The sequence below is a fragment of the Petaurus breviceps genome, unplaced genomic scaffold, assembly GCF_028583685.1.
Source record: "Petaurus breviceps papuanus isolate PSGF00001 unplaced genomic scaffold, PetGlider_PUasm1.0 90633, whole genome shotgun sequence".
Taxonomy (NCBI): Eukaryota; Metazoa; Chordata; class Mammalia; order Diprotodontia; family Petauridae; genus Petaurus; species Petaurus breviceps.
Window position 1 is genome coordinate 7,402,094 of NW_027187293.1, and position 27,950 is coordinate 7,430,043.

Genomic DNA, 27,950 nt, shown 5'->3' on the forward strand with positions numbered 1-27,950 from the left:
TGCTTAACCCATACCCTTTTAGTCATATACCTGGATTGCTCCAGGAGTCCTCAGCAGTATACTGAAAACATGATTCTCTTTCCATTTCACTTGTTACACCATAGAGTAACCTTTTAAAAATACCACTTATTAATAAATCATCTCAAAAACCTTCAATGGACTCATATTTTTTAAAAATCATATCAAGTCTAAACTTTTTTGTCCAATTTTCAAGAAGGGCCTGAAATCAAAGTTTTTCTGACATCAAATTCAACATTCTTTTCACTGTACTGCACATTTATATAGGAAAGAGTGACAAAGAATGTGACAAAAAAGTGACAAAGAATCATCACAACTGGCCTCTTAGAATTTCCATTAGGTCTCGTACCCAAGGATGACAGCATGCTTGAGAGAAGATGAGATCTAAATGGTCTGGTAGCTATGAGGATAGATAACATAAGAAAACACCTGAAGTAAATTTTATTAAATTGAACATTTTGTTCTGTTAATCTGGTACATATCTAAACTTACAAAATAGTACTATACTGTTTCTTCTTTGATTTGGCTACAAATTCTTAGGATGATTTTAAATTTTGTTTTTCAAATCTAAAATAGAAAAAGTAAAAACATGGTATGCTTCCTGCTGAAGGAGTACAGCATTTGATTTACAAATAATGAAATCTGTGGAAATGGGAGTTACTGTAATGAATCCACTTGGACAATAGGTGACAGTACTATATCACACCTGAAGAAAAAAAAAAGTGTTGCAACATACCAAACATCACAAACGCTAAGGAACCATCAACTATATTATAAACTGATAGACAATGAATGATAAACTGTAGAATCCCATCTCAGCCCTAGCACCAGTGAATAGTAAATTTTCCATGTTATAAGGAGAAAATATGGGCTGGCTAGGTGGCACAGTAAATAGAGCACCGGCCCTGGAGTCAGGAGGACCTGAGTTCAAATTCAGCCTCAGACACTTAACACTTACTAGCTGTGTGACCTTGGGCAAAAGTCACTTAATCCCAATTCCCCCCTCCAAAAAGAAAGGATAAAATATTCAGTCATTTTATATCCTACACAATTATCTTAATTGTCAACTTAATTTACAACACAGAAGAGGGTTAAGTCAGATCCTAACAAATAAAACTGAAAATAAACAGAATAAAGGCTACTATTAAAGAATTTGCAGAAGAGGTGAGAAAGCAAATAACCATTGTTTTAACTGAAAGGTATTCTCATTTCTCTAGACAAAGTTCAAATATGATACAAATGGAAAAGTCAAATATGACAATTATTTCCTAGTAATATTTTTCCATTAATAGGGGTGATACCTGTCCCTGTCCAGAACTGGAGTCTTATACCAGGGACAGAAAGCACTATTATTGATGTAAAAGATTTGTTCAAACTCTAAGTCTGTGATCTTGTGCTATGATATGTGTATTAATGTTGGTCTTTGTATTTATTTGTTGTTTGATTTATCCATGAAGAGCAAGGTTGATACATCTGTGTTCTATACCCGAGAATATTTAATAAGCAATAAAAAAATAAATAATGCACTGATAAGTTATATCCAGTTCTGCTGTAGGAATACTGCATAATCATAATCTTTCCTAGGATTTTTATGTCTCAATTATTTTTTACAGAAAGCCTTCTTCAACCCCTCTTAATTCCAGTGCCTTCCTTTGCTAATTATTTCCTATTCTCTATTACTTATCCTGTATATAGCTTGCTTTGAATACATTTGTTTGCCTGTTGCCTCCCCCATTAAACTGTTAGTTCCTTGAGGTCTTTTGCCTTTTATGTGGCACATCGTAGGTAATAGTAAATTTTTATTGAGTGAAAAAAATATTAATTAACTTTTTATTTGATGCACACATAATGTCTCTCAATTAAGTTGTGAGCAGACAACCAGTTATATGAGCAACAGTAGGCTGAGCATACATGAAGAGAGTTTAGTGTAATTAGAAGGCCCACAAATGGCATGTTTAATTATTACTGTGTATGCAATCAACAGGATTACTTGAAGCCTCTGTGATTTTTGTTGATGTGAACACTCCTTCCTCTAGTATAGAGGCTATGACTTATCAGAGGGTCTCTGAAAGTTGCTATGGACTAAAATATGGCCACATATCCTGTGGTCAAACTGGTTCTAGGACAAGTAGCATACAGTACATTATCAAGTATATACTAAAGCATTTCCAGCTTCTTAGAATCTGTCAGAACTTACACTCCATTGGCATAGAGCTCAAGAATCCAGGTTCACCAGTGCACCACAATGAAACAGCAGAGTAGGATATTAGTAGCAGAAATGATAAGCATTTCTCAAAAATTACTATGCTAAGAATCACCTTCAGATAGTAAGTTAAAGTTTAAAGTTTTTCTTTTCTTTTTATTAGTTTTCTAGGATCTATAAGTAATATCAGTGCTGACAATTTTCCCTGATGCCATCCATGTATAATTTATTCTTCATTCTACTCACACATATACCCACAAATACACACAAATGTATACTAACACTTAAAATACTTTAAAAGTCAATGGTCCTTTTAAAAGGCTGGCAGATCTTTTGAACTTCTATTTCTTCAGAAGTTCCCATCTAAAATGGTCATTCAGTTTTACCTATCCATGTACAAATTTTATCCTTCAGTATCTAGGCAATGAAAGTCTTGAATCAGTAAAGTTCTAGATTGGATCAATCAACATATTTCAAGGGAAGGGGAAAATAGGAGACAGTAGAGAATGGAATAGGTAGGAGAGGGAAGGAAAGGGTAAAGGGATGTAGGCCTGGCCAAGAGTAGTGGTGTAGAACAATGACAATGGAATAATGATCTTAAGGATCTGGGAGTCTTGGGGAAAAAATGAAGAGAGAAGATACCCAGCTGAATGGGCAAATTGGAAGACATGTACTCAAGCAGACAGACATATCTTACACATGTCCCTCCAGATCTAGCAGTTCCAAGGAATAAGTAAGTCTTTAGTTGACCAAGATATGTCAGCCATGGTTCCAAAAATTCATTTACATAGAAGTCCTTGAGATAAGGAAAAAACTTTCCAGTGAGAAAAGTGATTATTTTCTACTATATTAATAACCAATTATTAAATTAGCATTGTTTTTTCTTTCCTATTTTCTCCTTCAGGGGCCAGTCCCTGTAGGTCATTCAGCCAGTCTCTGAAGGACAAGCCTGATAGATGAGATTGGCCTAGTCCTTGGGGTACTTCCTCAGAGATCTTGGGCCCCCACCCAACTAGGAGAACTTACTTTTGTTCAGAGTGTAAATAGAATCTAATCTAGGAGAACACCAGTCTTAAAGCATTAAGTTCATTACCTTGCATCCTCCCATTCTGGTTTGAAGTAAACCAGCTCATGAAGAAGAAAACCAACCTGAGTGGTCTGGGTACAGATGTATCCCTTTCTTCAGACTGCTGGAGATGGCTGAGTCTAAGGATCAAGCCATGTTATAAGCAGGAGGAGCTTAAGACTTTTAGCCCACCTCTTCATTAATACATCTACTCCTTCACTAATTGTTCACCAATCAGGGTTGATTTTCACCTATCAGGGGCACCTCCATTTCCAAAGGTATTTAAGCATTCAGTGATCTCCATAATTTTATCTTTGATTACTGACAGAAATCACTGATCATAAATTAGTTATCTGCTATTTGCTAATAAACTGATCATTAATTACCCAGAAACTCTGTCTCTTAGCCTTTTTTTTTTTCATCTCACTATCAGTTGTTGTTGTTCAGTCATTCGGTTCTATCTGATTCTTTGTGACTCTGCAGACCATAACACAACAATGCTGTTCATGGAGTTTTCCTGGCAAAGACAGTGGAGAGGTTTGTCATTTCTTCCCCAATGGATTAAGGCAAACAGAGGTTAAGTGACTTGACCAGGATCACACAGCCAGTGACTGAGGTCAGATTTGAACCGAAGTCTTCATGACTACAGCCTCAGAGCTCTATCTACTAAGCCACCTAGTTTCCTCCTTCTAGAAGTAGCTAGCTGGTTACAAAATTCCTCTCAAGGATCAGTTGAGGATATCTGAACTATTAACTTCAAAGTGTAATTATCAAAAGTCATTCACTGAACTAGGGTTCCTTTATTGACTCCTTGTACTATTTAAGACTTCCATTGGTCTTTTGGGGAGAGAGGAGGGAATTTACTTTTACTTGTGATTGAAAATGCTATCCACATTTAGAGAAACACCTGTGGAGTCTGAATGCAGATTGAGGAATATTATTTTCCTTTTTTGTGGCTTTTCCTTTTTGTTCTGTTTCTTCTTTCACAACATGACTAATGTGGAAATATATTTCCATGATTGCACATTTATAACTTATATGAGATTGCTTGACATCTTGGGAAGGGGATGAGGCTAGGGAAAGAGGAAGAAAAATTTGGAACTCAAAATCTTATAAAAATGAATGTTGAAAACTATCTTTACATGTATTTGAAAAAAAAATAAAATACTATTTACAAAAAAGGTTACTTTTTAGCAAAATTAATATTACCTTTGGCTTCTAGTTCCAGTTTCTTTTTCTTTGCCCATATGTTATGATAATTTTCAGCCATCATTTCTGCCATTGCCTTAAGGGAACAAAGGAAATAGCTGATTGATTTATTACAACATGGTTGGACAGTTATAACAAGGAATGAAAAAATATAATTAAATTTTACTTAATGGAATCATTTTAATTTATGGTACTTAGAACTTGACAGTATTTTTTCCCAGGTAAGACTTTAGAACATCTAGCAAGAAAGCAAACAAGGATTTAATTAGGCACCCACTATATGCTACAGGCTGGAGAAAAAAGACAAAAGAGAAACAAATGTGTTGTTATATTTTAAAGTAATTACATTTTATAAATATATAGCAAATACCAAACACATATAAAGCAAACCTTGAAGAAGAAGGTACTAAAAGACAGTGGCACCTGGAAAGTTCTCAAGAAAAAAGAGATGCTTGAGCTAATTCTTGAAGGAAACTAGGGATTCTAAGAGATGATGCTGAGAAGTAAGATCACACCAGAAGGAAAATGGGAATATCCTGGGTGGAGAAATAGCAATGAATACTCCATATAGTGCATGGAAGGGAATAACGTATAGCAAGTGTATAAAGGAAAGTTGTGAAAAGCTTACAGGTCAAACAAAGTTTATATTTGACCCTGGAAGTAGTAAGAAGCCAGTGAAATTTATTGCAAGGGGGTAAGCAGGGCAGCATGACATGGTCAGACCTGTACTTTAGGAAAATCACTTTGGTGGCTATGTTGACTAGAGACTAGAGTGGGAAGAGACTTGAATCAGAGAAACCTAGGGCCTGAACCAGCATGGTGGCTCTGTGGGTGACAAGAAGGGGACTTTTGTAAATGATTGAACATATCAAATGAGGGAGAATTATGAATTAAAAATTCAGTTTCCGATACCTATGTTTTCACTCCTCTCCAGATTTCACTCTTGGTTCTCTCAGTCATTCTCTATAATGTCTCAGAAACCTAAATTCTGGAAGCTTATTCCACCCCTGGACTTTACACAATGAAGTACCATCCACACCTGAGCCCTCTCTCTCTTATTGGTTAGTGCCTCACAGAACCTCCATTTTAAGGGGAAAGCACAGGCTATAATCCTGACTCTCTTAAACTTTCTAGAACTGGAGGTCAAAAGAGCCTAGGGATGGCTATATTAAGTCTGGCAGTTATCCGAACAGGGATGATAACTGAACCTTGGAGAGTTGAGATTACCAAGCGAGAAAGTATAAAGAATAGAGACAGCTTTAAAATAAAGAAATTTAGAAAGCATGGCATGGATGATGATCCCACAAAGGAGACTGAAAAATGGTCAGCTAGAAGGAGAACAAAGAAAAATCAGTACCACAGAAACTAGAGAGGAAAGAATTTCTAGGAGAGAACCACAATGTTAAAGGCTGCAGTGCAGTAAGAAAGTTAAAGAAGGGTGAAGACTGAGAAAAGGGTCTTTAGATTTAGCAATTAGAAGATCATTCATAACTTTGGAGATTATACAATAAGTTGAGCGATGAAGCTGGAAAGACAGATTGCAGAGTGAGAGAAATGAAAGCAACTAATGTGGATTTTCCTTTCTCCCCCCCTTCCTTAAATTTAGCTGAGAAAGGAGAGCTATAAGATGATAGTTAATGGGGCTAATTGGAATGACAGGACCTAGTGAAGGGGTTTTTATATTCTGGTTTTTTTTTTAAGAGTAGAGAAGACCTGTGTATGCTTGGTAGTTGATAAGAAGAGATGAAAGTTTAGAGAGAAAGAATAAAAGTGAACAAAGTCTCCTGGATATGATGGGAGGGGATAAAATCATATTTACACTTAAAGGGGTTGATTTTATAGAGGATAAAAGCCATCTCTTTGTTAGAGACTAGAGTAAAGGAAAAGATTGGGAGATCCAGAGACTGAGAGCTGAAAGGGGGAAAGATGTGGCTAATGGCTTGGATTTCTCAGTAATGTATTAGCTAGGTCCTCACCTGAGAGAATTAAATCTGGAAAGTGGGGATAGGGCATTGCAGTGAGAAGGTTGAGAAAAATGAAAGTCTGAAATAGTTGCTGTGGTGATTGGGATAAAGAACCAATTAGAGAAGACTAAAATGATTTTCTTGCTTTAGTGAAGACTCAGTTCTGATTAGATAACATAAATTTGTATTAGATAAGCCAGTATGGTTACATGAATTCCTTCAACTCTGTTCAGAGGCACATGAGTAGATATAAAGGAGGCTTGTGGTGTTGGTAACACAGGGTTGCAATTTAGCAAGAAATGAGCAGTTATAAGGCAAGAGAATATGGGATTTGACAGAAGAGAACAGTATAGAATTGAACTGGTTCACTAGGGAGAGATTGAAAAAAGAGGAATGTGTAGACAGCGCAGGGGGGATGAACTGAGAAAGTACTAAAGTACAGAGAGATGAAGGATGAGGATTAGAAATTTTAAGGCAATTTTAGTTCTTATGGAAATATTTTTAAGCACAAATAATTTATAGGTTCACGAAATCAGCTATTGTTATGTGCGTTTATGCACATATCTATGTATGGATACATATGTATGTATACATACAAACATATATGTATATGCTAATTAAATTATTTTTCTTCTCACTATAATACTATTTAATTACTGAAATACTATGGACTAAATGGACATAAGTTTTACAGCCAAAAAATTTCTAGCAATGGTAAAATGACTTTTCTTTACCAAGATTGAGGCTTTTGTATATGAAATTTATTCCCACAAAAGTATTCCAGATTTTAAAAATGTAAATGTTTTAAAATTTTATTTTTAATTCTAAACTCTTTCCCTCCTTCCACTCCTCCCCCACCCACTGAGAAGGCAAGAAATGATAGCCATTATACATAGGAAATCATGCAAAACATTTCCATATTAAACATGTTATAAAAAAAAGAAGAAAAAATTTAAAAATATAAGCTTCAATCAATATACAGGGTACGTCAACTCTCTCTCTGGAAGATGGAGAGCATTTTTTCAACACGAGCCCTTTGTTATATCAATCATTATTATTATTATTAAGGCATACACATTTAATTATCTTTATAATATTGGGGTTACTGTGTACATTGTTCTCCTGGTTCTCCTCATTTTATTTTGTATCAGTTCACAGAAGTGTTCTAAGTTTTTCTGAAATCATTCCTTTCATCATTTCTTATAGCACAACTGTATTCCATCAAATTCATATATTATAATTTTTCAGTCAATCCCCAATTGATGGGCATCTCCTTCTTTGCCACCATAAAGAGAGGCACTATAAATATTTTTCTACATATGTGCCTTTCTCCTCTTTCTTTATCTCTTTGGAGGATAATCGTATTGTTGAGTAAACAGTTTTATATCCTTTGGGCATAGTTCCAAATTGTCTCATATCATAGCTAGACTAGTTCACAATTCCACCAACAGCTCCTTAGTGTACTTATTTTTCCACATCGCTTTCAGCATTTGTAATTTTCTTTTTCTGTCATCTCAATCAATCTGAAGGATGTGAGGTGGTGTTTCAAAACTTTTAATTTGTTATTTTTCTAATTATTCTTTATTTAAAGCATTTTTATGTGACTGTTGATATCTTTTTTTTAATACTTAGGAAATTTATTAATATTTTAGACATGAAATTAAATAAAATTATAGATGATTATATTGAGATTATACACTTTAATGAGTTATAATAAATTGATACTTATGGTTTGTAATAGAAAAATTCTGGTTCTTCATGCATCAGATTACATAAATTTGGTATCACATTAATACAATATTTAAATATACTTGTGAGTTTTGTACCTTCAAAAATGTGTACAAGTTACCACAGTATTTTTAATAAGACAAGTATGTACTCTTCTGTCATAAATAATGTTTATATCTTTTGCATACCTGCTAAATATACACATTCTAGGATCGGCAGCAATTTTTCATACTTCAAAATACAAAACATCTGGAAGCTTCTAACATGAATAAGCCTAAATGTATTATTTGTAACAGATTTCAATACCACATAAGAGTGGATTCTTTGACATAGAAAAATAAATGAAATAAATGATGTCAACTCTAGTTTAATGCTTGAAGAGCTTCTACACTTCTTAATAAATGCATCTGAAAACGCTTCATATGCAGATTAGTTAAGGTGCTATCTATTGCATATTAAATACTTCCAATGATTACATCTGGATTATTAAAGTTATAAATCCATTAAAATGGAGTTTACAATGGAAATGCTGACAGACCTTTAAATCTAGTATCATGAACTAGCAATGCCATAATCCTTCACCTCTTACTTCAAAAAGAGTAAGTGAATCAACATGCTCTTAAAGTTCATTTTAACACACACAACTTACACCTACCATATCTACAAGATGTATGAGTACACGAACATCAAAAAGTTTCGGTGTGATTTACAAATCCAAGATAGGCTCTTTTTTAAAAGCTATAGAAGCAAATAAAACCTCTTGTACAACAGTTATTGTAGATATATTAAAGAAAGCAGTTCTGATTTCTTTTTAAAATTCTCTTAGTCAAAGAAAATGTACCCTCCCTTTGAGGAAGATGGGGATGGGGGCAGCATATGGGAAGAAAGCAAGTGATTCACTGATGAGCTTAGTTTTGCTTAGGCTTCCATTCATGAAATCTTTTCAATAACAAGGCAACATTTTCACAGCTGGAAAATTACAACTAGCTCTTGATTTCCTGCCAAAAACAATAGATGTAGTTGTGGCTAATCTATGAAGAATGCTACATTCATGCATGCAAAGGTGACAAAACAAAGCTCGATACAAAATATAGCAGCAAAAAGTACCATCTAAATGTTATACATTCTTCAGGAATGGGTAATAAGCTATCATTTTATTTACAACTCTAAGATATGACCCTGGTATTTGTCCCATAAGTGAAAGTTAAAGAATTAACTGTAGGCAAGTATTTCCAAAGTTATTATCATTAAACTGGAATTAATACTGACATGAAATTTGCATATGGAAGTGATTTTATAAAAGAAAAACTTAAATTAATAGAAGTTTCTCAGCTTATAACAGGTTTTAGATATACCGTATAAATTGTTCTATGATTAAAAGATCAATGAAATTTTTTTGAGTATAGAGGTGTGTTTCAGCACAGAGGAAGAATGTGTTTATAAGTATCATACTTTCTGTTAAAAAATTCATTAATTTTACCCTCATTTCTAAACTAACCTAAAAAATACATAATCAAATCTCTAATAATTCAATTATAAAGTTATACTTCAAAAATACAAGCTAAGTTATTATTTCCTGCCTTTTTGCAATTCTAGAAATTGAAGACAGTTTTGTTTCTACTTTCAACCAAGGACCGATTAAAACATTTTCATTTGTAAACAAAATTTGAGGAGCAAATTTTTTGTTTGCTTTTAAATTACATTGACTTACAATGTAATCATAATAAAAATAACATTTAGCTCTAAGTAATGCAATAGTAACCAATAACTGAAATAGTTTCAGATGGTAGGTAATAAGTGCAATTAAAATAAAGTTTTAATATAACACTCATTTTGGCATAAAATGATAAAAATTGACAGCTTTTGATTTCTGATTCTTTATGCAGGGAAATAAAATACTCTTTCCTTTATATTTGACTGTATCATATTTATGACATGAGATATGTGGGTATCTATCACAAAATAAACATTAGTTTATTACATAAAAGCATATTTGGCCAAAGTATATTAAAATAGCCAAGAATCTTTGTGGCAGAAATGAATGACCCCCAATCTTATATTTTGATCTTTAAAAAAAAAGATTTAAGAAATGTTTTATTTTTTAAAAAATCTAAGTGAATCATAATGATAAAAATCATGCCCTTGGCACCAGATTGGAAAATATTTGTCATTAGGAACTCAGATGAGGGAAAAAAATCCACATATTTATATTTGAGGAATAGTCACCACAGATTCTAAACATTAAACTGTAAGTTGGGGAAAAAATGGCCAAAATCAATTTTCCATTTCCCATTTTCCTAATTTTAGAAAATTAACTACATGCTATACTTAGGAAAATTATTTCAGAATTTTAAAATGATACTCTCTTAGGATAAATAAGTAAATATTATGAATAAAGGGCCAGATCCTTTGGATAAGTACAACCAATATTCTCTGACCCCCAATATTAAAGTGATCAAAAAGATGATTCTAAATACTATTTTAAAAAGAAGTCTTTTATCTAGCTCTTTTAATTAATCATATCTACTTTATTTTTTTTAGTTAAGTCAAGCCTTTATAAATATCAGAAAAATCACAAATTTCATTAAAGAACAGGGACAAGATGATGTAGAAGACATATCCCAAATTGAAATGAACTTAACTTCTTAACATTAGGAAGATAAAGCTTCCTTCTTAGCTTATCACTATAATAATTATTTTAAAGTCATTGAACAGAAAGTTTAAAAGCAAAACAAAAACTTTTTCTTTCACTACTATATTTCCATCTAAATGATGGGATAATTTCACATGCATTTTACAACAATATCTAAAGGTGCCCTATAGAAGTAACTAAGCGTGCTTTGTAGAGGGATGAAAAATGCACCAGAAGAAAAAAAAAACATATCACTAAATTGAACCTTCAAGAAATGTAAATACATATTATTCTTTGAATAAAGACATGCAACTAAAATTTCACAATCCCTTTATCTAGCCCTTTTTGGGTTTAAAGTTAAAAATTCCCTAACCTGAAACTCTTAATGTTTAAAATGTATTTTGCTTTTGTCAATACTCTTACAACACTGTCCATTTTATGCTCCTTTCTAAACATCTTATGTGCCATTATTATAAATTATTCAAGTTTTGTCTATATCTTTCCTCTTCCTCCAACTTTCTTTGACATTTGAGATTTTTCTTTTTAATAACTTGTCCACATCTTTAAAAGCCTCCAATATCTTTACAAAAAATTTTAAAACCCACATATTTTATTAGTTTTTTACAAACTTTATAGTTTTCACACAAAACTCAAATTTTGGGATAAACAAAATATGAGCTCCAACAATATCTAAGATCTTGAAGTTGAAATATCCTAAGAGAGTCTCAATATTACATAAGTATGACAATCCACCACTTTTCGGCCATTTCTTCTAATGAATACCAGGAATGGATTTTAGAGTATTATATTACACTGCAGTTTACTTTCAAACCAGGCATCACATGGTTAGGATTGAGTCAAAACAGTCTCTGCATAAACAGTAATACTAAAAAGATCTGATTTTTGTTTTGCACCAGTAAATAAAACACATTCACACATTCACATGGACATGGGAAATTCAACCTTAAAACGAATTAATTATAAATATAAAATGCTTATCTGTGCATATATGTAATTACTAGTTCTGTGGCTAAATATTATCCTCAAATTCATTTCTGAAAAAAATAAAAAATTTATCATTTCAGAAGGCAGGATCTGAATGATGAAAAGTCTAAGCAACAGACAGGCATTTTGGAAGGTGAATGTTACTAAGGTAAATGTCCGCACCAATACATTAATCAGGAAGTAGGTAAATAGGCTTAGAAGGCCTAATATACAACCAAGGAAAAGATACACACCCCTAGATAGGCTAGCCTTTTTTACTTTAATGGTTTATATTATTTAGCTCACTTCAGAGATGACACATTTTTTTTTTTTAGCAATCTCCACTAGTATTTAAATTTAAAGCAATTTCTGGGAAGTTAACAGGAAAGAAAAATAACAAAATTTAAACCTACTGTACATAGTCTTCCACTAGAATTTTTTAAAGTATAAAATGCAATGAAACTGAGTTATTAGCTCTTAGAAAATTTGCCAGCTTTTCTTGAAGGTTCATATGGCACTCTGAGAATACTTGGAGTTTCTTCCATTACTCTTACAAGAAGATTGTCAATATAGTCCTCAAGTTCACAGATATGGGTATCTTTCCTTTTAAGTAGTTCTTTGTGTTTCACCAGTTCTTGTAAAACTTCTTCATAGGTAAGACTTCGATACCCTGCAGTGGCATCAAAAGGATTGCTATCGAGTATTTTCCTGAGATCTTCACTGCTTGTTCGTTTCATATGAAAACTAGAAGATGGCATCATGTTTGTAGTCCTGAAGTTTGTTGTAAATGGGTTAGTAGAATCATAATCAAAATAATCCTGGCGATTTTCACCAAATGCATTATGTGATTTCAAGTCACAAGGACTGTCTGATCCCCCATTGCTAAGTTTGTCAGACCTCCTGCTATCTTTTATCCCAGTCACTCTTTCAAAAAGACTAACTTTCTCCCTTTTCTCTCTTTTATTTTCTTTTTTGACTTCAACTGATTTTGAAAATAAACTCACACCACTGTCCCATGATTCACTGCTTTCTTCAAATGGATTTTTCTTTCTTGGCAGTGTTGCAAATTTTGGGGGTAATGAAGCAGTCACATTTGTAAATGGGTCATTTTGTATTCCAAAAGACGATTCACCTTCATCAACTATGCTGTCAGGTTGGTTGATTTTAGAAGTATCAGCACTTAATGTTCTTCTATGTGGAGATTTGAGACTTCCACTTTCCTCAACAGATTCAGCATTTGTAATTTTCTTTTTCTATCATCTCAATCAATCTGAAGAATGTGAGGTGGTGTCTCAAAACGTTTAATTTGTTATTTTTCTAATTATTATTTATTTAAAGCATTTTTATGTTACTGTTGATATCTTTGACTTCTTCCTCTAAAAACTGTCTTTGATTTTTCAGTATCAATTAGGGAATGACTCTTATTTTTATACGTTTGCCTCAAGTCTCTATATATCTGAGAATTGAGACCTTCCATCAGAGAAACTTGCTATAAATTCCCCTCAAGTTTCTGGCTTTTCTTCTAATTTTGGATGCACTGGTTTTGTTTGTGCAAAAATTGTTTAACTTACTGAAATGAAAAATATTCATTTTTTCTCCTGTGAATCTATCTCTTGTTTGATCATTAACTTTTTCTAGATCTGACAGGTAATTTATTAAAAACATTTATAAGACAACTTTTAGGAATATGTAAAATTATGGATTGCTTTTTTTGAAAAAATAAACAACAAAAAATAAGATGAGGAAAAAATTAAAATCAACAGGTAGACTTACATGAAGATCTCGAGATAGTGTTACATTGCTCATGTCGATAGCTCGGGGGCTGTAGCCGTGAGCAGTATCAATAGAAACCTAAGAGACAGATGTGGAAAAGAAACAGTAGGCTGTTACAAAGAACATATGGGAAGAGGTTTTTGTGAAATACTTTCTCAGAAGATGTGAGAGCAAATACAAATTTGATAACTAAGAAAATTCTTGTGTCCAAAGATGAAAATGGCAAGTTTTAACAAAACCGACTTGCTTAATCTATCTGAATCATAAATATTTCAGATTTCATAAGCTATTACTGGCTAACTAGTTTTAGATATAAGATGGCATTTCATGGGTGACAAAGAAATTGTAGACTCACAAAATCCAAGAGTTGGAAGGGAAGTCCTAGCTATATTTGACAAAGGATTGACTCTAAAACATATTTGAAAATTGATTATTGAATCTTTGCTTAAAGACCTCCAGTGAAGGAGAATCCACTATCTCCAGAGGCAGCCTGATTTACTTTTAATCAGCTTTCATTGAAGAAAATGTTTCCTAAATAGAATTAGAACTAAATGTACTCTTTTAAAATATATCCATTGTTTCTGCTCTGGGTTCAAGTAGAAATCTAATTCCTCTTTTAGAAGATGACACTTTAAATACTTGAAAATAACTATCATATGTTTTGTAAGTCTTCCCTCCTACAGACTACTATTTACATAGAAGTTTTTATTTTATCCTAGAGGTAATCACAGGCCAATGAAGCTTCCTAGGCAGGAGGTATATTGTCAGAACTTGGCTCTATGAATAATCCTTCTTAAACTGTTAAGCTACTTGAGAGTATGTGCTTTTTTTTTTTGTCTTCACATCACAGCACCCATTCACCTTGCACATAGAGCACTAGGCACTTAAGTTTGTTGAATGAATGCAATACAAACAATAAAATTAAAACTATAAGGCTTTTTTTTCCCTATAAATACTGTGAAGTCCCAGGTCATTATGGTAATTACCTGGCTTGTCTGGGAGATACGACGTGTCCGAGTATAAAGCGCCATGCTGTCTCCCTCTCTGGTTCTTTCAATTCTCCATCCCCAAGCAAGCATCGTTTTTAAAGATTCTTTGATTGGCCATCGATAAATTTCTTTTTCCTAGAGGAAAAAAAAATAAGGATGCCATATGTTAAAGTAGAAATATTAAAGGATTTTGTTAATTTTATTCTGAAAAAAACTGTTCGTTTTTATCATATGACTAATGCTTCTCCTATGCAATGGAAAGTAAAGTTTCTAGTAAGTGCACAAAAGGGATCTGGTTTAACAAATGCAACTAAAAAAACAAATATAGATTTTATGGTAAAATTTTAAAATTTCTTTTAGCGTCTCTGTCCATGGCTACATAGAACAGAGAGGCATCTATTAGATACCTCATTAGAAAACGAATATTTAATTGCCATTTTACCATCAAAATAAGAGGTTAGTTTCCTTACTTTGACTAAAAGCTAGATATCCTCTAGAGTTTTATTTACTATTTTAATTTTCCTAAAGAAATAAAAACATGGAGATTATTTTAATTGATTTTTATCTTTTTAAATTTCTTTTCTAGAATCACTTGATATCCTGAGGATATTTTTAAAATATTATGTTTGTTTGACAGGAGATTAAATAGAATAATACAATATTACAAAGATATAGGGAGAGAAGAAAATTTTAAAATGAAGAGTAAGATGAAATAGAGAGGCCAAAGAATAGACTTAAACTGTAGTTAGGAAATGAGAGGAAAGAGTATGAACTAAGGTTGGTCTGAGATAAAGAAAAGTCAAAATACAAAAATAGTTTCTAATGGAAAAATGTGAGTATATAGAAGGCTGACCTTAAAAGCAGGAAGACCCTATGGTAATATCTGAACATAGACTTAAGACAACCACCACCAAGAGAATATTTCCTTGGATAACGAGGATTCTCACCTTTTCAGATAAAAGTTTATATGGTTTCATTAACGGTTGAACTTTAGAAGAGTCTGAATATATTTCACCATAAATCCATCCATTTGCCAACTGAAAAAGATTAAATCACAGAATCTCAGAGCTGGAAAGGAAGCTCAGGACACATCATAACTTGTACTTGAACAACAGTATCTTCTACATCCCTGGCAAGTGGCTATCCAGCTTCTTAAAAGATCTACAGAAATAGTGAACCCACTACCTCTTAAAGTATTCTGTCTTACGTTGAGCAATTCTATTGTCAAGAATATTTTCTTAAAATCTTTACATTTAAATCTTTATTAAAGCCTAAATTTATCCCTACTACTCCTATCACTACTACTCCTCATTCTCTGGGTAAGGAAGATAATGTCATCCCTCTTTTGCATGATTACTCTTCTAATGCTGAAGATGTCATTTTCCAACATTTCTCTTATATAGGCTAAACAAGTCCAATAACAATTTATTTTGGAAAAAAATTGTAATATTCAGTTTCCAGATTTTTATGTTCAAAATTATGGCTCTAAAATGAGCAAAGGCATGCATACAGAAGACTTGTCATCTGACTTGTGATCCCCAAGCATTCTATATAACTCAGCAAAAACATTTATATGCAATCTCTTCTACATTATTTTTCTCTTGTAGATACATGACATTTAACTGTTCATTTCATGCACGGTGTAGCCCCCTAAAAGAACAGGAGCACCCCAGGCATGACTCTTCCATTTTACATCCCCCCAAGCAGAGGCCCAATCCAACATAACACCACCTCTCTGGACCACAGACACTTATTACATACTTGTGGAATTCATGAAGGAAACAAGTACCCCAACATTTGTTTACAACTCTATGCCAAAATCACAGTCTATGTGGATTATAAAATACGCTTACTTTTACTTGGACTATTATTTTACCAACAAAATATACATACAGAATTCTATTTGACAAATGTACCCCTTTTCTTGATGAATTGTTAGAGTGACATTTCATATCAATGGGTGAAATGTGGCATCAGATAGAAAGAGAGGGAAATAGATGATTAAATTGTGATTATGTTTTTCAAGGCTATGGCTCTAATAGAATAAATATTTCAAGTTTCAAAATTCAAATTTCAAAATTCACACAAAGTAAATTGCATACATAGGGTCAAAATTAGTCTAATAATTTTCTCAATATTATATTTTTATCAAAATATCAAAAATATTATGATAACCTTAATATATTATTTATAGATTTACAGAAGAATTATTTCATTCTCTACGATCAGAAATGTAATTCATATTAATATTCCACTGATGCTAACTATAATATTAATTATTTCATTCTCTATGACCAGAAATGCAATTCATATTCATATTCCAATGCTAACTATGCTAACTATAGTATTAAGTATAAGATTTGGTAAGACTAAACTGCTGCTTCAAACTTGAAAGCCCTCATAAATTACAGTTAAGCACTTTAGATATAATATTTCATAGGAACCTTCAAATGACCATGTAGAAGTGGCAGACAACCTCTTGAAGCCTCAGTTTCCTCATCTGTAAATTGGAATCAATTAATGTGTCTAACTCAGAAAGTTGTTGGAGAGATGAAATTAGAAAATGATCATAAAGCTTACCTTAAAACAATATATGAATGTTTCTCCTGTGATTATGTTTGTCAAGTAGCTTGCCATATTCACAAAACAAGCATAAAAAACTATCAACCCATTCTCTTAACATCAAGTCCAGCACACTTTCCATTGATACCATAATGCCTCTAGAACAGCTAGAAAATATCCTTTTTATAATCAAACTTTTACATTTTACCACTAGGGGATACAATACTGACAAGTTATTGAAAAGGACAGTGTCTGATTATACAGTCATATTTTGGCTTTTACCTTTTCCATTGACCATTTGTCATGTGAATGTTCTGCATATTTGTTAATGAAGTATTCTAACTTTTCAGGAATTGTAATGCTGAAAGAAAAAAATAAGGAACAAGCAGTTTATAATACCTAAGAGAGAAAAAAACCATAAATAATGTGAATTACTTAATCAAATTATTTTTTACATGGGGGACAGGGACTGGACCCATGATTTCACTGGTAGAGGGAACATCCTAAAGGATGAATCAGACAGCAACTGCTCTGAACCTTATAGCCATAGAGTTACTTTAAAAAGTGAGAACCTAAATGACTTGCCCATGTTATATAGCCAGAAGTGAGTAAACCCAGTTCTTCCTGGCTTCAAGGCTGTCTATAACTAGAGCCCTATGCTGATTCTTACATACTTTTTTATACATATTTAATTTTTAGAGCTAGTGTACTAGAAAAGATAAACAAAAATTCAGGGTTACAGAAAGTGCAAAACACTGGGTATCATCCAGTTATCCATAATAAGCTATACGTTAACTAGAAGATTCATTTGAAGAATATAAAGACATTCAGATTAAGAAAAGAAATTAAAGCAGAATTTGTTCTTATCAAACTTGAAAAACTTTTTTTCTCTACTATAGTAATGTGCTTTTGTGGCAAATCATGTTCTTTATGTAAAAATATATTTTTTCTTCCTGAAAAACTGTCACCTGGTAAAGAAGTTCAGTTTTCTAAAACCTTATTCCTCTACATTTTTCATTTACTAAAATTATTTCTCTTAAATTTTTTCTGCATCCCTGCATTAGTAATTGTAGTTACAAATGGACTATAAAATTCTAACAATACTATCTAACAAAGAGAGATATAATTAGAAAGCTCAGAAATAATTTTATTTTATTTTCTAATCTATTTATATGACTAAATGATACATACTTCTTGAACAAAGATTAAGTATATTAAATTTTTTAGGGTACTTCACCCTACAGGAGAGAAGGGGATGAGAGGGGGGAATGATGGAAAGGAGGGCAGGCTGGGGGGGAGGGAAGTTGGAAGCACCCACTTTTGAAAAGGGACGGGATCAAAGTAGAGAATAGAACAAGTGGGAGGTGGGATAGGAGGGAGGGAAATATAGTCAGTCTTTTACAATATATCAACTATGTTATTGTTTTGCATTAGCTACCCATGTACAACCTATATTGAACTGCTTATCTTCCCAGTAAGGGTGGGTGACAAGGGAGGAAGGGAATGAATCTGGAATTAAAAGTTTTAAAATCAAATGTTTAAATACACACACACACACACACACACACACACACACACACATATATATACTATTATTAATACTATTTTACATGTAATTGAGAATAAGATATACAGGCACTGGGGCACAGAGATCTACCATGCCCTATTGGAAAAGTTGAAAGGGGTATGGGAGAAGATATGAGAGAGAGCAGATTGGAGGAGATGATATCCTGTGGGACTGCTATCTTGGGGAAGTGGGTAGGGGAAAAACAGGGAGAAAATTTGTAACTCAAAATCTGGAGGAAATGAATGACGTAAATCAGAAGTTAATAAAGCATTTGAAAAAACAAAACAAAAAAAGTATATTAAATTTTCAGCTTAGCTGGCATAAGAAATAAAATGTGAAGCCTTTTACAGCTCTAAATCCTATGAAAATTTTTCATTCATATGAAAATATGAATTTACAAACTTCAAAATTTCCAATATACCACTGAAAGGAAATCTTATATTTACCATTAGTTATAATTAAAAAATAATTAATTAAAATTACTAATTTTGAGAATAGGAACATATATAGAATCATGCATAATAAACTTTTTCTTGCTATAGAAATTAAACAGTAATTTGACCATACATAAAATATATGCATGAAGCACATTTATAAAATTTTTCAGATGTATAAATTATGATACTCCCTTATGTATGACTACATCCATTAGTAAACTCCAAACCTATAATGTAGAGATCAACATATTTTAAGTGTTCCGTAAATACTTATTGAACTTAATTCAATTGATTAACACCTAAGGCATAAGAAAGTTTTGATAGTATTCTGTGATCCTGACCTAGATGAAATATTGGCAAGTCCATCAACTAATCCAGAAACAAAATTTGGAAATGTGGTAATTGCTTGGCTACTGTTTGTTTCTTTTGAAAGTGATATAATAAAAGAAGGTGAAAAAAATAACATGAAAATAAGGTGAATTTTTTGTAGTATTTTCATCAAAGTGCCCAGGTCAAATTTGTTATAGTAATAGAAACTAAGAGAGCTGAAACCTATTAATGAATGCCATAGAACAACTCTGAAATATGGCCAGGTGTCAATGGAAAGTAGATATCTAGTGACAACTACCTGGCTAAGACTCATTTTATGGAGTGATCTCTAAATCTTTAAGGCATGAAAGGGAGCTTTCCTTGGAAATATGAAACTATGATCCTATTCAGAGAAGATTAAAAAAAAAAAGAATCACTGATGACATTTCAAAAATTATCTTTCCTGACTGTTTAATACAGACAATGTTGCCTATGCCAAACTACTCCTAAGCATTAGCTATTTCTTTAACCTGAACAGTATTTTTACCTATAATTGATATTTTAAAATGTCTAATTGTATGTTATCATTTCCATAAGTGAATTCTCAAGTTACATTGCCCTAAATTACTGTGCCATGGTTTGTATCATGAAACAAAAAGTTCTACTGACACCACAGCCCTTAGTGAGATTCAGTGGTGATTAAAGTGATTGTGATGTATCATATAAACAACTCTGCAATACATGTTGAGAACTGCTGAGAGAAATAAAGTATGCAGAAATTTAGTTATAATCATTAACAAATATTTCAGGGTAAATTTCTATTGAAACATCACCTATTAATTTCCTTGCCTATTACTATTAATAAACTTGGTCAGGGATTACAGAAAGTTCACTTTAGTACCTTATGAAAATTCAGACTTCACAAATCATTTACAATAAAAATCTGCTGCAATAGAAAGAGTCCATACTTTGAGGTATCAACAGGCTGTGGGTTAAAGTTTCCTTCAGAATCCATCGATGACTGCTTTTCCATCATACTGACATAGTTTGACTCCATGTAGTCAGGAGGCAAGGCTCCAGCAACAGCACTAAGACAGGGCAATGCCAGCTTGAATAATTCTTGTTCATATTTCTGTGGAGAAGCAGAGGATAGAACAAGTACTGAGTTCAGCAAAGCTTGCCTCCATTACCACTGAGGATGATTAAACAATACAGAAGAATCAGTTACAGCCACACTGTGTGATGACTAACTTTGATAGACTTGGCTCTTCTTGGCAATGCAAAGATCTAAGACAACTCCAAAAGGCTCATGATGAAAAATGCTATCCACATCCAGAGAAAGAATTATGGAGTCTCAATGCAATCAAAACATACTATTTGCTCTCTCTCTTTTTTGTTTTGTTTTGTTTCTTCTTTCTCATGGTTCATTTCATCAGTTATAATTCTTCTTTGCAACATGACAATGTGAAAATATGTTTAATGTGAATGTATATGTAGAGCCTTTATCAGATTGCACGCCATCCTCAAGAGTGGGGAATAGAAGGAGGGGGAGGCAATTTGGAACTCAAAAGCTTGCGGAACTGAATGTTACAAACTAAAAATAAATAATTAAAAAAGCATTTTCTTTTACATAATACAGTCAATAGAAAATAAGATCAAAATGTGTATGGAGGGACTGGTAGGAATTGGAGCAGCAATTAGATCTGTGATTTCATCAGTAATAAAGAACTATTGGTGAAAAACTTCTTCCACCAATCCAAGCTGGCACCTTCTTGGCAGTTTGTTGTTCACAGTCATGTCCAATTCCTTGTGACCCCATTTGGAGTTTTCTTAGCAGAAATGCTGTAATGATTTGCCATTTCCTCCTCCAGCTCATTTTACAGATGAGGAAACTGAGGCAAACAGGGGTAAGTGACTTTCCCAGGGTCACACAACTAGGAAGCCTCTGAGGTCAGATTTGAATTAAGGATGATGTCTTCCCAACTCCATAACCAGCACTATTCACTGAGCTACCTATATGCCCTGAAATTTGTAGTCTTAGGAAATTACCTAGGACACTAGAGGTAAAGAAATTACTCTGGGGTTATATACTCAGTGTGTGTCAGAGGTACCACCTCAGCAAGATAAAAATGTAACATAAAGTTTAATAGTTTTAAATCAAATCAACTCTTCAATAGACTGTCATGCATGAATGGTCCTGTTTGTTGATTATCTATGACAAATGCAATCTTGGGTGTTACATTTTTTGTATTCTGGTTGTTTATATATATATATATATATATATATATATATATATATATATATATATAATTTACACTAAATAGGAAAATCCTTGAGGGCAAATACAGTATTTTCATACTTGAACCTCCTTTAACACCTAGCATTCTTTTTACACAAAAGACACTCAATACATTTAAAAAATTGGTAAAATATCAATACCATAAAAGAGAAATACTTTAATTTACAGAACACCTAGTACCAACGTATAAACAGTACTAGTTATACATTAGAATTAACTCAAATGAAGCAACTATGAGTGCTTTGCAAAAATTAAGGCATAGTATAAATGCTATTAATATTATAATCCAAGGTTATCTTGCATTCCCTTAGCACTGAGAGAATGAACAGGAAAGATGACCTTTTAGATATGATCTATTCAGATCCACTGGTATTTACCATGAAATATATATAACATTTTGTCATATTCATGGATATTTCATCATTTGGGTCCTTAAATACTTGAGGAGGTTATATACACAACAATGATGATTTTGAAAAAAAATGTTAATATAGATATTTAAAGTACTTTTGAGGGAACATTGGGAGTTCTATGCAGGCATGAAAGGTAGAGACAGAAATGTAGAGGAATTTTATAATGGTTGTTTAAGTTTCAGATGCAATCCAACAATACACTAGAAAAACCATCTGAGGAAAACTCAGGTTGCTTATTAAGCAAACCATCAACTTACAAAGTATGAAGGAAATAACAAATTACCTTTTGAGACAGGGCATCAAAAATGCCCCAGAACAACTTCCTTGACAAATGAAGCTCTTCTTCTGAGGCAGCACCAAAATTCCCCCAGCCTCCAGGCAGGCAGTAATACTTCCAGCATCTCTCATAATGATTTGTCAGCAGCTATGTATAAATAATTTTAAAAGTCAAAAGCAAAAAACAGTTCTTTTCATGAATTCCCATCCAGAATTCTAATATGATGCAATGCTACCAACTCAGAAATGAAATTTACCAACTTCATCTGAATTTCTTTAAATTTCATTTGACTTGCTGGGTTTGTATCTCTTTGGATCAGATTTTACTCATTTTTTTTAGGTATGTCTGACTCTTTTGTGTCACCATTTGGGTTTTTTTTGGCATAGATGCTAGAGTGGTTTACCATTTCCTTCTCCAGCTCATTTTACTGATGAGGAAATTGAGGTAAACAAAATTAAGTGTCTTGCCCAGGGTCACACAATTAGGAAGTGTCAGACCGAATTTGAACTTAGAATGATGAGTTTTGATAAACCTGTTCTATTTGGTCCCAGGGAAGCAAAACTAACAGCAATGAATAGCACTAGCAGAGAAGCAGATTTTGGTTCAGTATAAGGAAAATTTCCTAACAACTGCAGCTTTCCAAAAATGGCATGGGACATCATTAGGTAGTAAATCATTTCTGGATATTTTCAAGTAGAGCCTGGGTGACCACCTGTCAGGCTTTGCTGTACACATTATTCCTGTTTAAGAATGTATCAGACCAGATGACCTCTGAGATTCTATGATTTCATGACACTAAAACACAGAAAAAAAATACACATGTTCATTAATTTCCTGTTTGTTTCTATTTGTAAAAGGTTGAATTGAATAATAATGTAATTCACAATGACCTTTAGATACTGAATAGGAATAAGGCACAACAACTGGAAAAAAGTATTTTTACACAACTATGTATCTTTGCTTATACTCTTTCCTTTTCTGTCCATCTTTGTCTATCAATTTTAGAAGACTTAGCTCAAAACTAAATTTCTTTTGAAAAAGCTTACCTAATATTTCCCGGATTCTATTCTCTCTCCTTTTAGCCAAAGAATGACAGAATCTGATAATTCTAAGGGACCTGTATTGGTAATGGGAATTTGAAAATCTTCCCTGTCCCTTAATAAGCCTAGTGGAATTTGAAGACCTTTACTGCTTTGAAAATAAACTCTCCTCCCTAATAGGCTGAATGTAGTCACAAGGAGCCTGTGGTGGGAAGATTGCTGAAGGCTAGAAAAGAGTCCACAGGAAGCTATGAGTCTGAGCCACAGAGAAGGTGGGAGAGAAAGGACACTCAGGCAAGAAGCTAGTTAAGTTTGTGAGTAAAATACTGATCTTGTATTGGTTTGTGGGAGGGTTAAAAGAAGGCATGGCTCTCTGCTATGTTGTGGTGCATTAACTTCTATGTTGCTATGATGGATTCAGTTTCCTGGTGTTGGGATTTGGTTTTCTGGTGTTTGAATAAATGTTTTCCTTCTGTCCTTTATGTGGAGAGTTTGTTGTATTTCACAATCAAGCACCATACAGGAATATTTATAGTCACAGTCAGTATATTTATCATGATCATGGGTGTTGTAAACATTGCATTGGTACTGCAGGACCCTATTAGCAGCCACATAGTCAAAGCAATACATGAAAATAACTCCCACTACAATATGTCTAGCAAGTAGTAATTCAGTCTCTTCCAGAAAACCTCTAAGAACTTGAAATCTACCACCATTCTGGGTAGCCCATCCATTTGGGGAGAGTTTTAATTATTAGGAAAAATTTTTGACATTGAAGCTAAATTTACCTCTTTGTTTACCCATTGAGCTTGGTTCTGCCTTCTGGGGTCAAATAGAAGAGTTTTCATACATTCAAATACTTATTAAGCTCCTACTATCCTGCTATGTGCCAGGCACTTTGCTAAGTGTACAAGGATACAAGTGCTAAGGATACAAAAAGAGGCAAAAGACAGTCCTTGTTCTCAAGGTGTAATGGCAAGCAAAGAAGTAGTTAACACCTGGTTTCAGCTATTTAATCATTTAGCATCTTGTTTCAGTTCAAGTTTCTTTTTAAGCCTCGCCCACAGTTATATCAAGTCTTTGTTAGGAAACAGAACTTGTGAACCCCTGTTGGGAGGGGCTAATGACCATATATAAGGAGAAGCCCAGGCCGGGAGAGAGAAGAACTGAGAAGAGAACTCTTATAGTAGCAGAGTTGAGAAGGAGAAAACTTGTGGTATCCTGGCACTCTACGTTTGTCTATTCTGTTTGTGTTGATTTTTGTTTGTGATACTTTGTACAGAAGCCCTGGAACCCTACTGCTAGTTCAGAAGCCCTGAAAGAGGATTTTCTGGTTGTTTGTTTACATAAGTCCTAGAGGAGGGTTTCAGAGGTCCTGGGACTTTTCTGATGATTTGTGTTGACCTCTCAGACCTTGTTTGTGGGTCTGTGTTGATTTCTATGCTGATGATTTATGTTGACCTCTTGGACTTTGTTGATTTCACAGGCAGATAGTGAATTTATGATGGTGCCGGCAATGTGCATGAATATTGTTTTGGCTCTGTTAAGTTTTTTCTTCCCAGAAACAGGAACTGTGAAGGACTTTGAAGTGGACTTGACACTGTGAACTTCAGTGTGGAATGGGAACTGGGTGAGGAGCTGGACAAATAGCTGAGAGCTGCTGGCCTTTGAATCCAGGTGACAGTTGGATAGATCTGGGCAGGAGCTGGACCCATGGAAAAGGAACCATGGAATCTGAGAACCAGCCTGAGTCAAGATGAAAAGACCTCTTCTTGAGTACTTAATGCTGACTGAGAAGATTATGATTTACTGTGACCTAGGGGTGGAGAACTTTGACCTTGGTACTTTGTACAAAGGTTTGCTCCTTAAGGATGACTGAGTTAAGTTCTTACTGAATGATATCTTTTGCTCAAAACTGTGTGGCTACTTTGGCGAAAACTATGTGGCCACTTTAGTGATAAGTTGCTATGTTATAACATTGTGAATACTGTACTTTGGTTTCTGTCAATGTTTTGCTTTAGTTTATTACTGAATAGAGAGTCCACTATACTATGTAATCAGAACCCTGAAGCTGTTCACAATAGGAATCCTCTGGAAAGCTATTCATGCTTGGCCTTACAAAAGGATACTTGAATATAACAAATAATCAAATCCCCCTTCAGACTTCTCTTCTAAAGTCTAAAAATAACCAGTTCCTTCAACCAATCTTCATATGATATGGATTCAAGACCGTTCATCATCCTACCTTCCTCCTGTGAACATTTTCCAGTTTATAAATGTCCTTTTAAAACTATAGTACCCATAACTAAAAGTAGTACTCTAGCTGTAGCCTAACTAGAGCAGATACCAGAATGATTATCACCTCCTTCTTCCTAGAAATTTTGCTTCTCTTCATGTAGTCCAAGATCACATTAGCTTGATGGCATAACATACTGAACTTGTAGTCTACTGTAGTCCTATAATCTTTTTAAAACAAACTGTTAACCACACTTTCCCCATCTTATAATTGTTGTGGAAGCAAACTAAAACCCTTTGTTCCCTCTTTCAGAAATAATAAAGCATTTTTAAAAATATCCTAGTCTGAAATCTTTGGACTAATCTAAAAGGAATTAACTCCAAAACACTGTCTTGCTTCCCTTCTCTCCAGACTAGCACAGAAAAGGATTCTTTCTTGAAGCAATCTGGACAGTGACTAGACAGGGTGGGAGGTGGCGGGAAGGGGAGAAGAGGGTGGTCCTGACTGACCTAACTTGCCTAGATTGGGGTGACGATCAGAAGTTTCTTTTGAATCTTTGGGTAGTTGGAAATATCTCTTGAATTTTCCTTTGACCAGATGCAAAGGAGAATCTTTACAAAAGTGATCAAAGAAGAACTGGATGGCATTTGAAAAAAGAAAGATTCTCTTAGCTAGCATTATGTAGTGCTTTATATGTATCACTTAATCCTCATTAACAACCTTTAGAGACAAGTGCTATTATTATATCCATTTTACTGAGGAGTAAAAGGCAGACTTGAGGCTAGATAATGTTCCACGGTCACACAATTGATAGATATTTGAGGTAAAATGTGAACTCAGGTCTTCCCAACTCCACATACCACATATACAAACCATCCAGGAGGCTGTGAAGGAGAGCTAGTAGAGTCATAGGCAAGATACTTCAAACTTCCAGGGACACTGCAAGGGGTGCCTGTTGAAAAGACACTTGGGACCAGGGCATGTGGCAACTAGATCTAGCAACAGCCTCCCAACTGGTCAGTCATCACACCAATGACAGGCCAAAGAAGGCCAGCCCTGCAGGAACCCTGAGGCAGCGCAGACTACAGACAGCATTATTAGACACCATGATCAATAAAAAGATCTGTAACTGTGAAATCTCAAAAACAGGTTACCAGGTTCCTAAACAGCCCCACGGTATTCTTCGCTAGGTCTCTCAGTGAAATAAATGATCAGTGTGCTGCTCCCCATTGTTAAGCATTTGTCTACATTTAGGTAGAAAGCATGAGATTCTAACAAAACAAATGCTGACAATGTAGGCAGTACTGTTAATTACTAACAGCCTTAGCAGATTTCTATTTATTCTCACCAACCATTTATTTCATGGCCACAGCAGGATCCACAAACCTTTTGTATGCTGAATGCTGCAGATTAGTGACTGCCCACTCAACTAAGGGTAGAGAATATAAGAACTAGCAGAAGGCTGTCAAGATTAATAGCTACATATGCAGGTCAGTTTCCTTTTTGTAGAAGGTGAAAAGGCTGGATAAACAAATCATCTTCTACTCTTCAGAGTATCAGGGGCAGGAAAGTTAATTTTTAAAGAGAATCAAGGAAAAAATACAATAAGGAATCTAAGGAGCCAAAGGGTAATACCTGAAGGTTGGAAGATGTACAAATGTAAAAAAAAAAAAAAACAATCAAAGAAAGATAAACACTAAATACTTAGAGATAACTAAAAGACATGAGGCTCTTCCCATGAATGTAGGGAGTTGGACTTTAAGGAGAAAGCAACTTCTTTTCCAAAGAATAATGACATGGATCTATACATTCTATACAGAGAATTGCTATTGAATAATGTTCACCAAAAAAAAAAAAAGATGTTTAGTTGTGATTAAGTTTCTGCTGAGGGATATCAAAGCGTCTGGAGAAATTAGCTTAAATAATATAGGTTTGTTTTCTTTCAGCTATTTATCTGATAGGTGAAGAAAATCTTAATGGCCTCTGTCAACTACTGATTCATCTGGGGCCAAAAAAAAAAATGATCTAGAAGGAACCTAAAAAGCACTGCCAAGGATTATTAAGTCTTAGGTAAGAAACTGAAGATTAAATTTAGAAAAACAGGTGATTTTTTTTTGTTGTTGTTTTTTTTAATACAAGATCAAAGCTTTAGAAGCTAAAGGCAAATTGTTTTTTTTTTAAAGAACAGATAAAAAATAGTATCTGAGAAAAATTTGGATAATGTGACAAAGGTCAAAATATAAG

At 33.8% G+C, this 27,950-nt stretch overlaps 1 protein-coding gene and 1 pseudogene across 1 annotated transcript in view; both read right to left on the reverse strand.

The window, feature by feature from the left end:
- RYR2 (ryanodine receptor 2) overlaps positions 1–27,950 on the reverse strand; it is an 864,696-nt gene that overhangs the window by 226,233 nt on the left and 610,513 nt on the right. Inside the window, exons 51-57 of the mRNA XM_069064486.1 lie at positions 22,437–22,577; positions 20,410–20,573; positions 17,411–17,489; positions 15,514–15,603; positions 14,564–14,701; positions 13,578–13,655; positions 4,497–4,572 (exon numbers count right to left, since the gene is read on the reverse strand). Coding sequence (XP_068920587.1) covers positions 4,497–4,572; positions 13,578–13,655; positions 14,564–14,701; positions 15,514–15,603; positions 17,411–17,489; positions 20,410–20,573; positions 22,437–22,577 — 766 coding nt within the window. The remainder of the gene's footprint in view (positions 1–4,496; positions 4,573–13,577; positions 13,656–14,563; positions 14,702–15,513; positions 15,604–17,410; positions 17,490–20,409; positions 20,574–22,436; positions 22,578–27,950) is intronic.
- Positions 12,068–13,469, reverse strand: LOC138143273 (rab11 family-interacting protein 2 pseudogene; annotated as a pseudogene).